A 13,150-nucleotide genomic window follows, 5' to 3' on the forward strand; every position below is an offset into this window, starting at 1 on the left:
GGTTTGAGTCTTTACAGCAGGAAAATGGGCCGAATAGGGCAGATCTGCTGGCAAATTCTATCTTTCAGTATAGAAAGAATGATAATCTGTATTATGAGTTACAGCCTGATCCCTTATTACACTCAGAGGTAATAATGTATGAAGGGAGCAGATAGGAATAAGTCTGTTACACGGAGTAAAGCTTTAAATGTGATTAAATTCCTTTTAATTGTCCTGGAAAACTAACTTTTGTCTCAGAAAGCTTACGCGCATGCGCAGAGGAAGTAACTCGGCCCAGCATTTGCCTGAGCACGGAAGTTGCGTCACGTACGTCACGGCGTCTCCCAGGGCAGCAACAGTAGCAGCCTCGGCCAGGGCCCATCATGGCGGCGGAGAGTACCAGATCTCCCGGGCACTGAGTTTGCGGGACCCGCTCCGTCCTGTCCCTGCTGTGGGTGCGGTGTGTCTTCCAACGCAACCCCCCGTACATCCCGCACGAGAGGCCGGAGCGGGGAAGCCGGTGAGGAGTATTCCAAGGCTGGAGGAAGGAGCCACTTCTCTACACAGGGCCTCCTAACATGACGGCTTCCACCGGGGCCCCGTGAACCCCCCCCCCCCCCCCCCGATTCGGTACCTCGGAGATGACCAAGGAAGACAGAGCAGGGACCCTTCCGTCTTAATCTTCTCGGAGCTGTCTGCCGGGGACTGGGCTGGAGGACCCCAGCTTGCCAGGGAACCCTCTGATCCACTTACACAGCACTGAGTACATCAGTGACACCAGCACTGGGTGACAATGACACGAACTCGTCCCCTTCCTACTTGAAGTGTGTTCTGTACAGAGGGGGCTCTATGCAGGGACCGCCACCGATCACCGTATCCAAGGAGCTATTATGTTATTATGTGTCGTGTTTGTATTTGGTTGCCTCAGCCATCGAGCAATAGGGTGTGCGGCGTTATATAAAGCGCACTCATCGCCGTTACATTGTTACAGCCCTTTCTCGCTGTCACATTTCACGCCGCGTAGTCTATAAAAAGCCACGCAAGCCGCATCTGACTACCAGAGACGCTCATCGTATCAATATAGAAAAAAAAAAAAAGCCCATCCTTTCCACGTAGTTTTACTGATTATCCTCAATGAACTGAAGCTGCGTCGTTGGCCGGTCATAAAGGATCCGGGTTGTTTTTGCGCTTTGCACCGAGTCCTCTTCATCCTATGGGGCAGCAGCCTGGGAAAGTGCTTGGGGACCAGAGGAGGCCGAGCCTGCCTGCCTTACCATTTATCAAAGGAGTGGGGAAGAAGGATCCGGCCAAACATGTTGGCTCCCACTGCAATGTGTTTGTAGAGCATGGTAAGGGATGGTTACATTTTATATTTTCCCGCATACAGACAAAATCAACCTATATATATATATATATAATGTATATACCGTATTGGCTCGGATATAGGCCGCCCCCGTATATAGGCCGCACCCTAAAACATGCTGCCACTCTGTCTCCCCCCCCCCCCCGAGATATGCTGCCACTGTCCTCCTCCTCCTCCCCCCCGAGATATGCTGCCACTCTGCCCCCCCGACTTACCAGAGCAGACTCCCGGGTGTCTTGCGGGGCCGGCGGGGGACATCTACGCAATACGCGTATACAACTTCCGGTGCCGGCACTCAGCAGATGTTGAGTGCCCCGCCGGCCCCGCAAGACACCCGGGAGTCTGCTCTGGTAAGTCTTGGGGGCAGAGGTAAAACGCATCGTGCGGACGGTCACCGGCTGCGCCGATGCGGGTAAACAACCTCCGCAGCCGGTGACCGTGCGCATGATACGCTTAGACAACCTCCCGTGCCGGCACCCCCCCCGTGGGAAGTGCTGGCAGGGGAGGCTGTCTGAGCGTATCGGGGAGTAGGATGCAGGTCCCCTGCACCGCTGCGGGGGATCTGTATCCTAACCCCGCTGCCTGCCCGGCGCCCGGGACTGCATGTCCCGGGCGTCGGGCGCTAGACCCAGAATATAGGCCGCACCCCCACTTTAAAGACTTAAAGTGGGGGGGAAAAGTGCGGCCTATATTCGAGCCAATACGGTATATATATACGCGTTGTGTGTGTGCAAAGTTTGGGGTCACTTAGCTATTTTAATGGAAATCAAAGACATTTCTGTCTGTAACATAATTGCAAAAGTGTTTCTAACCATCAATTGTCCTTTTAAACTTAAACTTGGATCAGCCAACACGACGTGCCGTTGGAGCACAGGAGTGATGGGAGTGATAACGAGTGATGAGCGCCCATGAAGAGATTCCATTTAAAACCAGCCATTTTCAGCTACAATAGTCATTTTCTCACCCGTTTCATGTTATTTTAAAAGACAAAATGTATGTTTCTTTCGAAGACAAGGAAATTTCTAAGTGACCCCAAACTTTTAAAGATGTCTATCTATCTATCTATAAAATCTACTATGCAACCACAGCAGGGTTTTTGTTTTCTCTATCAAAGAGTGAAGATATTAGATCTGATCATCTAAACGTTATGCGGTTCTCATGAATTGTGTTCTTACGGGCTAAATAAGGCAGTTTAAAAACCACATTCTGATACAGATTCCTTGTATTCTGCATGGATATCGCATTATTATTATTATTATTATATATTTTTTGCCTTAGTTTGTTACAGATTTGGCTAACCTGGTCTATATTTCCTACCCCTACCTAACAAAAAAAAACCAAACCTCTTAACTTAAGTTCTTGTTCCTAAAGCTGGCTTTATGCATAAAAAGTTATGCTGTTATTACATTTTTGGAGTTCTGTTCCCGATTTCCACTATATTTTGTGTAAAGTAATACTGAGTTCAGCCTGCCATCGATCCGCCTTTCTAAACAATATCATTTTTACATATTTTATGTAGAACTCTACCGGTGATCCGCAGATCATTTTACTTCCTCTCTTGAATACGTCTTCTCGGGTTTGTCATCCGCTTGCCATTAAAAAAAGCACGTTTTCAAATTTCACGTAAAACAACATTTAAGACTGGATGGGAGCAAAGGCGTTTGTGGAGTATTATTATTATTTATTGTTTTATATAGCGCCATCATATTCCGCAGCGCAGTACAATGGGTAGACAGGACTACCTGTAGCGGACAGAGGCGTGTTCCATGCCACGCGTGTCTCTCTTCTATCGTTTGTATGACTGTTACATGTCGTTACGTCAGATCCACCATCGTGATCCTAACTTTATATGGTGAATCAGAATGAATCGCTGTCTACTTACGCACTCGCGGTGTATATTCTGTTTTAAAGGGGCCGCTCCGCGTAGACGAATCATTGGGGAATAAAGCACACGTTTGTTCTTTAATCCGAAGGTTTAAACGTGTATAAAACAACATTTCAGATGCTTTCTATGTCAGCTTTTGTCACATGACATTTAAGCATTCCCTGTAAAATAATGTGTTTGTAATAAGCCATAGGAGACATTAAAGCGCATACGATGGTTGGATTAAATTCCATTAGCGAATGTTATATTTAATTTAGCGTTGGGTCGGGGGAGCTGAATATTTGTAAGCCTTACCTGTGCAGGCTTTTGGCGGTTGGTGGTACTTGGAGGTTTTAGGTCTGCTGAGGGAGATCCGTTCATTTGATTAAGAATGTTTTTGTTTTGTTTTTTGTTCCGCTTTTTGAGTATTCTAGTTACATTTCCAGTATAAAAACCTTTCCCACATCTGCATTTGTTCAAATGGATTATGAAATAGCTTTGGTTGGCGACTCAGAAATGACTAAATCGACAGACGTTCTGTTTCTCTGGTTTGTGGTCAGCAAGAAAACTGCACTTCTAGTCTTTTTACGGCAAAAATAACACGGGCCACATCCGCTTAATGGAGATAAAAACTCCTGTTTATGAGACAAGTAATTTAAGTGTCTACTTGAAACGTAAGCAACGTGATAATGATATCTCCCATGTTAGTGAATTGTACGGCCTTGAGTGTCCCGCAGCAGAGGATAATCGGACTCATAGTTTGATAGCTGGAAGTTGCTTTCCCTTGTTCCATAAGAACCTGAGATATTTTATTAAGTTGCAGACGATCATGGGAGTTTGAGTCCATGAACAGAAAGCAAATGCCCTTTAGCGATTCCTGGACGGGGCATGCATACGTTCTATACATTATATTAAATAGATGAATCTTAAGAGATAGAAAAAGGATCATGGGGTTTGAAGTTCATCTCTAGCTGGACCATCACAAGTTCTTTGTGGCTTCGTGTCGCATTACTGTAGTCTTTAGTTTGATACTTGGGCGGGCAGCGGGCTTTGCCAATGTCTGGCAGGGGATTGTGGGAATTGTAGTGTCAGTACCTGGCCTGCCTTGGCTGTGTTGTTCACTTGTGTGTATATAATCATTTTGTGGACCACAAGTGTTCTACGATGTTGACGTCTGGAGTCACGTGTCATTTCTGTCTTTATTTTGTCTCTTGTTACATCTATATACGTGCCTGGATCGTAAAGGAAGGCAAAGCGCAGCGTTGACTGTTCTGCTGCTTCCTAACCGGTAACCTGATTTAAAGGTCTCGCCTGGACATGCAGAGAGGGGCAGATGGTACCAGACCGCCATCAGTCGAAACAACGATGTTTGGATTAGCGCGTTTGATACGGAGCTAAAGGCGTCCATATGTGCAGCTGCGATCTCATAGAGTCATCCAAGCCAGGGGTGGCTTTAAATAATTACGTTCCCGTAGCCATGCGGAGAAAGGCGCAGCATCCGGTGGGCTGATCGTCCTAATAAATGAAGAGCGCCCTTTTAAAATGGCAATAAACTTTCTTTTGATTTACTCTTAGGAAAATGATTCAGCCGGTAAGGTTCAGTGAATAGTTTCATTAGGAGTTAAGAAGAAGAAAAGCCACTTTGCCTACCTGCCGGCGCTCACTCACCATCTTCTCACAGGAGGAAACCCAGGCCAAAAAGCTTGGCTCCTCACTCACTTTGTCACAATTACTGTATTATATGGAGCTCTCGCCGTGACCCCGGAAATATGTTTAGGGCTTCTAATATCCATAGCATGCTGACGCCTTACTGAATGTGACCTGCAATACATTGCATTGGATCTGTGTAGGCTTGTGAAGAATATGTTGTCGCTTTCTGCTTCTGGTGGTGAGAGTTTACTTTGTTCTTGGTGTCGGGGTAGACAACGCATCTCTTAGCTATATTGCTATCTCTGTGACTTGGTGGGTTATTCTGTTCCCCCCGTGTGATACCAGGTCGATCTCCATGCAAACCTGACGTGCAGAAGAGTGAGAATCTGGCAAAAGTAACGGTTGCAAAGCCGGTTTGCTTATAAAAATGGCTGCCATGGGCACAAGTCATACATTCTGTACTCCGTACTGTCTGAACGCGCCGGTTGGGTTCTGGGTTGTTTTGATCTTCTTTGCGTATTTTAGATAATTACAGGAATCTGTATACCTAGGCTAGCGAGGGACGAAACGCCACAAAATAAGTTGGGGTAACATATTCCGTGCGATGAATGACTTAGTGGTTTGCTTTGTGTATGTAACGTCGCAGACTTATCCCCCAGCGTTGCTTCTCATCAGGTTTCTTTAGAAAATGTAACATTAAAGGTGCTTTCCTAGAGATTTGTGCTTTGAAGGTGTCGTCCCGCGAGGTTGGAGTCTTCGTCTCCGAGATCGATCCGCGAAATCATTTTATTCTCCTGCTTTCTGTGCGCTTTATAAGTCGGGTCCGTTTAAGGGTTTCCCATTTCGGCAAAACCGAAGCCTCTTCATTCAATATAAAGTCGGAGGCCGTTCGCCATTTCAGTATCTCTCCATCTCTTGACATCAACATCATTTAAAAAAAAACAAACTACGGTTGAATGAGGCAGTCGGCTTTTTATTTAAATAATGCTGTAATTTGTTCTATCGCTTTTTGTAGTGGAATAATTGTTTCTAGATCGCTCAGCTTGGTTAAACCAGCCGGGTCAGAGAACTCACTTGCGATGCAGTTTGTCCCGGCGGCACCCTGTCTAGGCCGTCCGCATGGCCTGAACGGTGATGGCCGCGAGGACCTCTCTGTGGCTTCTTGTAGAAATGTTGAGGTTTTTTTTAGAGCTGGGCTAGAAAGGAATCAGCGGTTGGCCAGGTAAACCACCTCCTCCCGTTTTGCATTTGGGGCCTTCCTCGTATCCTTCCTTATATCCTCCCTTCCCGGATGCCAGGCTTGGCTGGATTTCAAAGTGCTATCATCAGCAGCGACGAAGAAAGAAAAAGAAGACCTAGCAACTTTGGCTGTCTTCGTTCCAGAGAAACCCCAGAGGGCTACAGACAGCATTATATGGGTCCTGGAACAAGGACTGGGATTTTTGGCTGTAAAAATTAGTTTTTTTCATCAAAATTGTAGCTTCTGTGTGTCAATGCAGAACATAACCCCTTCCTTAGTATGTACAGAGGCCCATTATCACTCCAATCACTCCTGTGTTCCAATGGCCCTTTATCACTCCAATCACTCCTGTGTTCCAATGGCCCTTTATCACTCCAATCACTCCTGTGTTCCAATAGCCCTTTATCACTCCCATCACTCCTGTGTTCCAATGGCCCTTTATCACTCCCATCACTCCTGTGTTCCAGTGGCCCTTTATCACTCCCATCACTCCTGTGTTCCAATGGCCCTTTATCACTCCCATCACACCTGTGTTCCAATGGCCCTTTATCACTCCCATCACTCCTGTGTTCCAATGGCCCTTTATCACTCCCATCACACCTGTGTTCCAATGGCCCTTTATCACTCCCATCACTCCTGTGTTCCAATGGCCCTTTATCACTCCCATCACTCCTGTGTTCCAATGGCCCTTTATCACTCCCATCACACCTGTGTTCCAATGGCCCTTTATCACTCCCATCACTCCTGTGTTCCAATGGCCCTCTATCACTCCCATCACTCCTGTGTTCCAATGGCCCTTTATCACTCCCATCACACCTGTGTTCCAATGGCCCTTCATCACTCTCATCACTCCTGTGTTCCAATGGCCCTTTATCACTCTCATCACTCCTGTGTTCCAATGGCACGTTGTGTTCGCTGATCCAAGTTTAAGTTTAAAAGACTAATTGATGGTTAGAAAACCCTTTTGCAATATAGGGCTGTAAAGCATAGCGGTATCTGTTACTTACATAATGCTTAATACAACCAACATTATACATGACGGCGGCAGTCCTTTTCTTTTCGCAGGAGGACTTGTTGACTGTTGTCGGCATTGACCTTCGTCACAGCTTTGTGGTTTGCGCTCGTAGCGTCCCTTCCTTTCATACAATAGAATACTGTTTCTGCATGAAACCCTGTCTCTAAACCTTATATCTCTGCTGATTCAGGCTTCCTACCCGGTTAAGAAGGCTAATGCTCTGTTGGCATTGACCGGGCCGCTGCTGGATTAATTGCTGAATCCGACCACAGGAATAAAATAAAACTCGTGACCTTCAGAAGGCAGCCGCTGTTGGGTAACGGCAGCGATTTCCAGTAAGAAGCTCTGCTGGGTTAGAAGGAAGGCAGGAACGGGAAGCAGACCTAGGTTTATGTGCGAAAAATACTGAAATATCGTCAATGTTTGAGGTTCTGTCGCTTTCAATAAAATCCAGAGAACGTCTTATTTGTATTTTGTTCTTTCAAACGCTGCCTGTTCTTGTCTGAAACACACGGGCATGTATTAAATTCCCCAGTGACACATGATGAGAGCGAGGTATACTCGCATTCCGCGCTCACTCAGATTAGTCCAAGTGCCAGAAACCTGTTCTTCCACCAGTTTCATCCTTGTGGGTTCGTGTCTCACCCAACGCGTTCCGGGTTTTTCCTTCTTTTTAACCTCCTCCTGACCTGTCGATGAAGTCGTAGCCTCTCTAACTCTTTGGTAAAAAGAAATGCGAGACAATAACTTGCTTTTTTGGAATAATATAGGAAGAAATAGGAAGAAATCCACACGTTTCAGAGGAGCAGCTCATCCAGTAAGGGGTCACGTTGGACCTTAAACTTTAGGAGCTCTCATTCCATGATATCTGTTATCTTATTTTAACTGGACTTCACAGTTCAGCAAAACACATGATGGTTCTTAAGTCAAGCTGTGATTCCTCCATGCAGTTTTTTATCTCTATACTTGTTGATGTTGGAGATCATCCTGGTGACCCACGTGCTACATGATTTCGTAGCGGTTGGCCAAAATAACTCGTCTGGCTGCCTCGGAGGTTTCTGAACCTTTCAGGTGCCTTATCGACGTTCCACCTTCATCTCCATCTTCTGCATCCAACCAAGGACCGATGCTTTCTGCTGTTCCGGCCGTGCAAAGGGCCCATTGTAAGTTTTGTGCACCAAGCTGGCCACCGCGGCTTGGATGCTCTGTCTCTCTCTCTTTGGTTTAGGGGAAGTGGTATTTATAATTGCGGATCGACAAAAACAGGGGCTCTCCAGCAGACTAATCGGGAAACCCACCGCATCCTTCTATGGCGGTCGCTGATAATTCAGTATCTCTGAGTTCCATTCAGTCGTCGTGGCAGAGCTCTCGACCCACAGCCTTTATTCCGATTAGAATGTGTATTACGGCAATGACATGTATTGGCCCCCGCGTGGACGGCTCATCAAATGAATGGAAATCAGCCGTACCTACAATACCCCAGATACAAATAGCTTTTATTTCTATATGTTTTAAGCAGTTAGTATGGATTTATTTTTTATTCACCTTTATGGCATGGATCATCTTTTTCACCTAGATGGGTTTCTTCGTTGATAAATGTATTGATCAGAACGCTGAGAGATAGTCGGCTTCTGTAAAAACGTACGCAGCCCAGATAGATTAGATTCTCCTGTACGTGCATTTTGGTTCTTTAAAGCGTGCCATAAGTTTATTACGTGAGCTGAACCGTAGCCCGTGGGATACGGGGAAGTGACAGAGCCACGTTAATGTACATCCATTTTATCCCGGGGACCCATTAATCAATTTTATGAAGCTTACAGGACGAGTGTCACAAACCGTAAATATATCTTTTCAGATATCTTGACTGCACGGCGTGCACCTGGGTTTTAATTGATGAATCTAAGAGCTTTTTGATAAATCCTCTGTAGGGATTTGGAATGCGTTGCTACATGGATTCGCTGTTAAAGGGGAAGAATATTGACAACATCGCATGTATAAACTTGCATTTAATATTAGAGTAAAAAAAAAAAAAAAACCTGCTAATTCTAATAATAATACATAATAAACATTTTTTTTTATATATATTTTTTTTTAAAACTTTTTAAATAATAAATATTCACGGGGGAGGGATAGGATGCGTTCTCTGTATCCGATCACCTATGGAGTGTTTGAAACATACTCCGACAGACAGGATAAGACCGTGAAAATAAAATATTATATTCCATGTTTTAATGCACTGTAATATCTTTTTTTATATTTATGCATCCTAAACAGATTAAATACATGTCCCCGGGGAAAAGATCTTTCAAGTAGCAAAGTTAATGTTGACCCCGGGGTTTAATCAGATATTTTTCTAAAGACAACAATCTGTAAAGCTCTTCGGTTTATGGAGACAGCAAAGACCTTTTCTTGGCTTGCGCTGCTGTAATGAAACTCTTTGCTGTTCTCTGCCGCTGTCTAGCAGAGCTGCGACGACTTCTCTCTCTCTCTCTCTCTCTCTCTCCTTCTCTCTCTCTCTCTCTCTCTCTCTCTCTCTCTCTTCTTCTTCTCTCTCTCTCTCTCTCTCTCTCTCTCTCTCTCTCTCCTTCTCTCTCTCTCTCTCTCTCTCTTCTTCTCTCTCTCTCTCTCTCTCTCTCTCTCTCTCTCTCTCTTCTCTCTCTCTCTCTCTCTCTCTCTCTCTCTCTCTCTCTCTCCCTTCTCTCTCTCTCTCTCTCTCTCTCTCTCTCTCTCTCTCTCTCTCTCTCTCTCTCTTCTCTCTCTCTCTCTCTCTCTCTCTCTAATTTTTAGTAAGTAGCCAGGTTCGGCTGCCCTTTGTCCTCTTAACACCCTCTCCTGCAAGTTAAAGCTCCCTTGTACAGATGGTAATAGCACTTCAAATCCCCGCTGAGAAAGAGCCAGTGACCTAAGAGCAAAATACAAGCTCAGCACGCCGCTGGGTCTGCCTCTCCGCCGCCGCCGCCGCTGAAGAGGTTTTTAAGAGACCAGAAAACTCCCACTTTTAAACGCAAAGCTTTTTCTGTAAAAAAAAAGGCTCCCTCCTTCCCGGTCCGCAGTGCGTTCTGGAAGAAAAGGCACAGTTCACACATTTAATATGCCTTTTGTTCTAATCAGTTACTAATCTTTACATGTCTAATATTTGCCGATATTTGATTATGTTTTTTAATTGTATTTTGTACTGTGCACGTCAGAGATCCAGGACTCGGTCACAAGCGTTCTGATTAGCAGTCTCGAGGCAGGCGACTGCTTGCCTTCCATTAGAGGACATTGCTGCGATAATACATATATATATTATGCTATCCAAAAGAAGACCCCCGGCAGTGTCTGATCTCAACTAATCAGACTGGGGCACATTGGGCAGATACAGTCGACCCCCCCCCAAAAATATGAATTTAGCTATTCTGAAAACTATGAGAACGGCAATTCCCCATCAGCATTAAACATACATTTTTTTAGTACAGATTTTTATATACATTAACCAGAAGTGAAAAGGTGACATTCCACAGATTGATACATTATTGGATTTTCCTGAAATTTGATCAGAACCTCGATTCCTGCGGACGGAAAGTTTTGTATCACTTTGTTCTTGAAGCGGATTCGACATAAAATATTCACTTTTCCAATGAATGTCACGGAATGTTTTATTAACGCGTCTGTTAAAATTAAAGTAATAAAACATAGCCAAATCCTCATTTCTCTCTCCCGGCGCTCGTACTTTAACGTACCGGGCCCTTATCATTTCTGTTCCGGAGCTTGATGAAACTCGAGATTTTTAGACTCCGTATTTTTTAGGGAACCCCTGGCTGTGAGCGTTTTAACCCCTTAAAGGAGAGCACCGTTTACATTTCAGGAACCGGCTTTACATGTATACCATGAGAGCAGCCTTCTTTCTGTTCTCTGCTTTATTATTCCTCCCCATCAAGTTATTTCTCTGTTATTGTCCCTCTTTGGTGGCAGATTATTGGGTCAGACGGCTTTTGTTAAGGGTCAATTGGAGAATGCGAAATACCGTCGTTGATTCATATACAGGTTATAGAATTAATAAATCCATGATAGTTAATAAATGTTCCTGTATTCATGTATAATTTATGTATTAACGTATAGCTGGTGGACTCATTTAAAGGGAAGTCAGGGATAATGAGACTTTCTGGCATGAGCTGTATGTTAGATATAGTTTATTCTTAGTATATATTGATCTCATAATGGCTCGAGCCGGCGTGCTAATCCCTGTGCCGCTCAGCTTTGTTCTTCATCTATAAAATCCAAAAATTCCGTTAGCAAAGCCCTGTATTTCAGGCTGGACGACGCCTCGGACCCCAAAAAAACAAGTATTAACAGAAAATGTCTTGTTTTTGCACATTACTGACTTATCGTACGTGCCCGTCTCGCCTAGACGCTTTCCCATGTGACACATTCGATAACGGCGAACTCGGAGCAAAGCGCCTTCTCTTACCGGTTTTATTAGGTGTTCTAAATTGTTACAGCAATGTTCCGGCAAATGCATTCGTTCCAAGTAACAAGGATGGAGGAATCCGGCGAGACGCTTTGTAGCGAGAGTATACCAAGAGAAAAAAACGGATTTACGATTAACCCAACTGGAAATGTGCCGAGAGAAAACGGCTTCTTCTGGCGGCCACCATCCTAAAACGTAGACACAGCTTCTTCACCTTCTCAGAACGTTCTTCAAGCACGTTCCCTGTCGTATAGAACAGATTCCAGCAGCTGCTAAACTTGTATATTAGACTGCAAGAGGGAGTGTGATTTAGGGGTTAAAGCCCTAAACGGGGAATCTCAGGTCAGATACTTCGCTATGCATTATGAAGGGTCCATCCCAATGAGATCTCTATGCCAGAAGGCCCAAGCTGGCCCTTTATTATGTATAGTTAAATCAGTATCATGACTTCCAAGAAACCATCCCAAAATATCTATGCATTCCTTGCGGCTGTCTCAGTCCTTCCCACCAGTGTCAGCCGTTCATAAAGTCTAAACGGGAAGCCTCGTGAAAAAATGGATGAGTTCTTCTTCTTTAATGGAGTTGGATTAGTGAGTTGAGTTGGTTAGTGAGTAAGCCCAATAGTCAAAGGGACACCAAGTGTTTTGGGAGGAAACGTTTGGCAGCTTCGTGTCTGGCTCCAGGATAATCAATAAAAAATAGAATTGCGTTCCAGATGTCCATTACTGCTGTCCTTGTCGTAGACGGCGAGACGATGCAGCACTCGTTATTAGAATAGACCTTAGTTGTTTTCGTAAATCTTAGACAGGCGTAAATGAGACTAACAGTGTTACCGTCTCACGTGATTTTTTAATAATCTATGTTTTAAAGACCCCGATAAATATTTTTAGGACGCAGGCCTTTCTCCTGGTAATGTCGATATTTGCTTGGTGCGCGTCCCTCGTGTTGGCGAGTCTCACCTCTGCGATCTAAAATAACATTTGGAACTGTGCGTTTTCTCAGGTTTTTTTCTGGCATAATGTATAATTACCGTCTTTTTTTTTGTTTGTGTTTTTTAAGAACCACACTTTTTAACAATGAGCTGCTACTTCCTTCCAGCGAAGATGTCGAGTGTCATTGTTTTCCTCGTTAGCCCAACACCCATTTCCTCTGGAAGGGCTTTACCGCGTGTTGGCTCGCACTCCACTATTAGTGATTCCTGCACTCGTGTCACGTAAACACTTATTTGCGTTGCACGTTAACGTTGCACCAGTCAGATATCCACAGGTGGCCAAAGTGGGGCACATTTGTCTCAGGGGGCGTGGTTAGAGGCGGGGATTGCAGCACTTTGCCGACCAATTGATAGTTATATATATATATATGTAAGCCAGTAATACATTAACCCACTAAGAGGTGATAAAAAGCAACCTCTCTAGGTTGTCAACCTGCTGTGGCCCTATTGCCCCATCGTCACAGTGACGCCCCTGCTTGTACATCTCGCCTGCCCTGTTTGTTTAAGGGCAATTTATACCCTTAGAGCGTATCTGCCTTTGTAAACAAATGCCCCGCTTTGCACGGAGCGCTCCGTGTGTGTGCGGCACGCGGGGATA

The 13,150-nt window shown here is 44.8% G+C and overlaps 1 protein-coding gene across 2 annotated transcripts in view; it reads left to right on the top strand.

Annotated features, from left to right (window-relative positions):
• Window positions 1-1,192: 1,192 nt before the first annotated feature.
• The window catches only part of LOC149281768 (tyrosine-protein kinase ABL1-like), a 65,310-nt gene continuing 53,352 nt past the window's right edge, over window positions 1,193-13,150 (top strand). For both annotated transcript variants that reach the window (XM_089498936.1, XM_089498937.1), the window contains exon 1: window positions 1,193-1,328. In XM_089498936.1, coding sequence (XP_089355062.1) covers window positions 1,193-1,328 — 136 coding nt within the window. The remainder of the gene's footprint in view (window positions 1,329-13,150) is intronic.

This window comes from Sceloporus occidentalis, unplaced genomic scaffold, assembly GCF_023333645.1.
Source record: "Sceloporus occidentalis isolate IW3139 unplaced genomic scaffold, rSceOcc1.0.p SCAF_127, whole genome shotgun sequence".
Taxonomy (NCBI): Eukaryota; Metazoa; Chordata; class Lepidosauria; order Squamata; family Phrynosomatidae; genus Sceloporus; species Sceloporus occidentalis.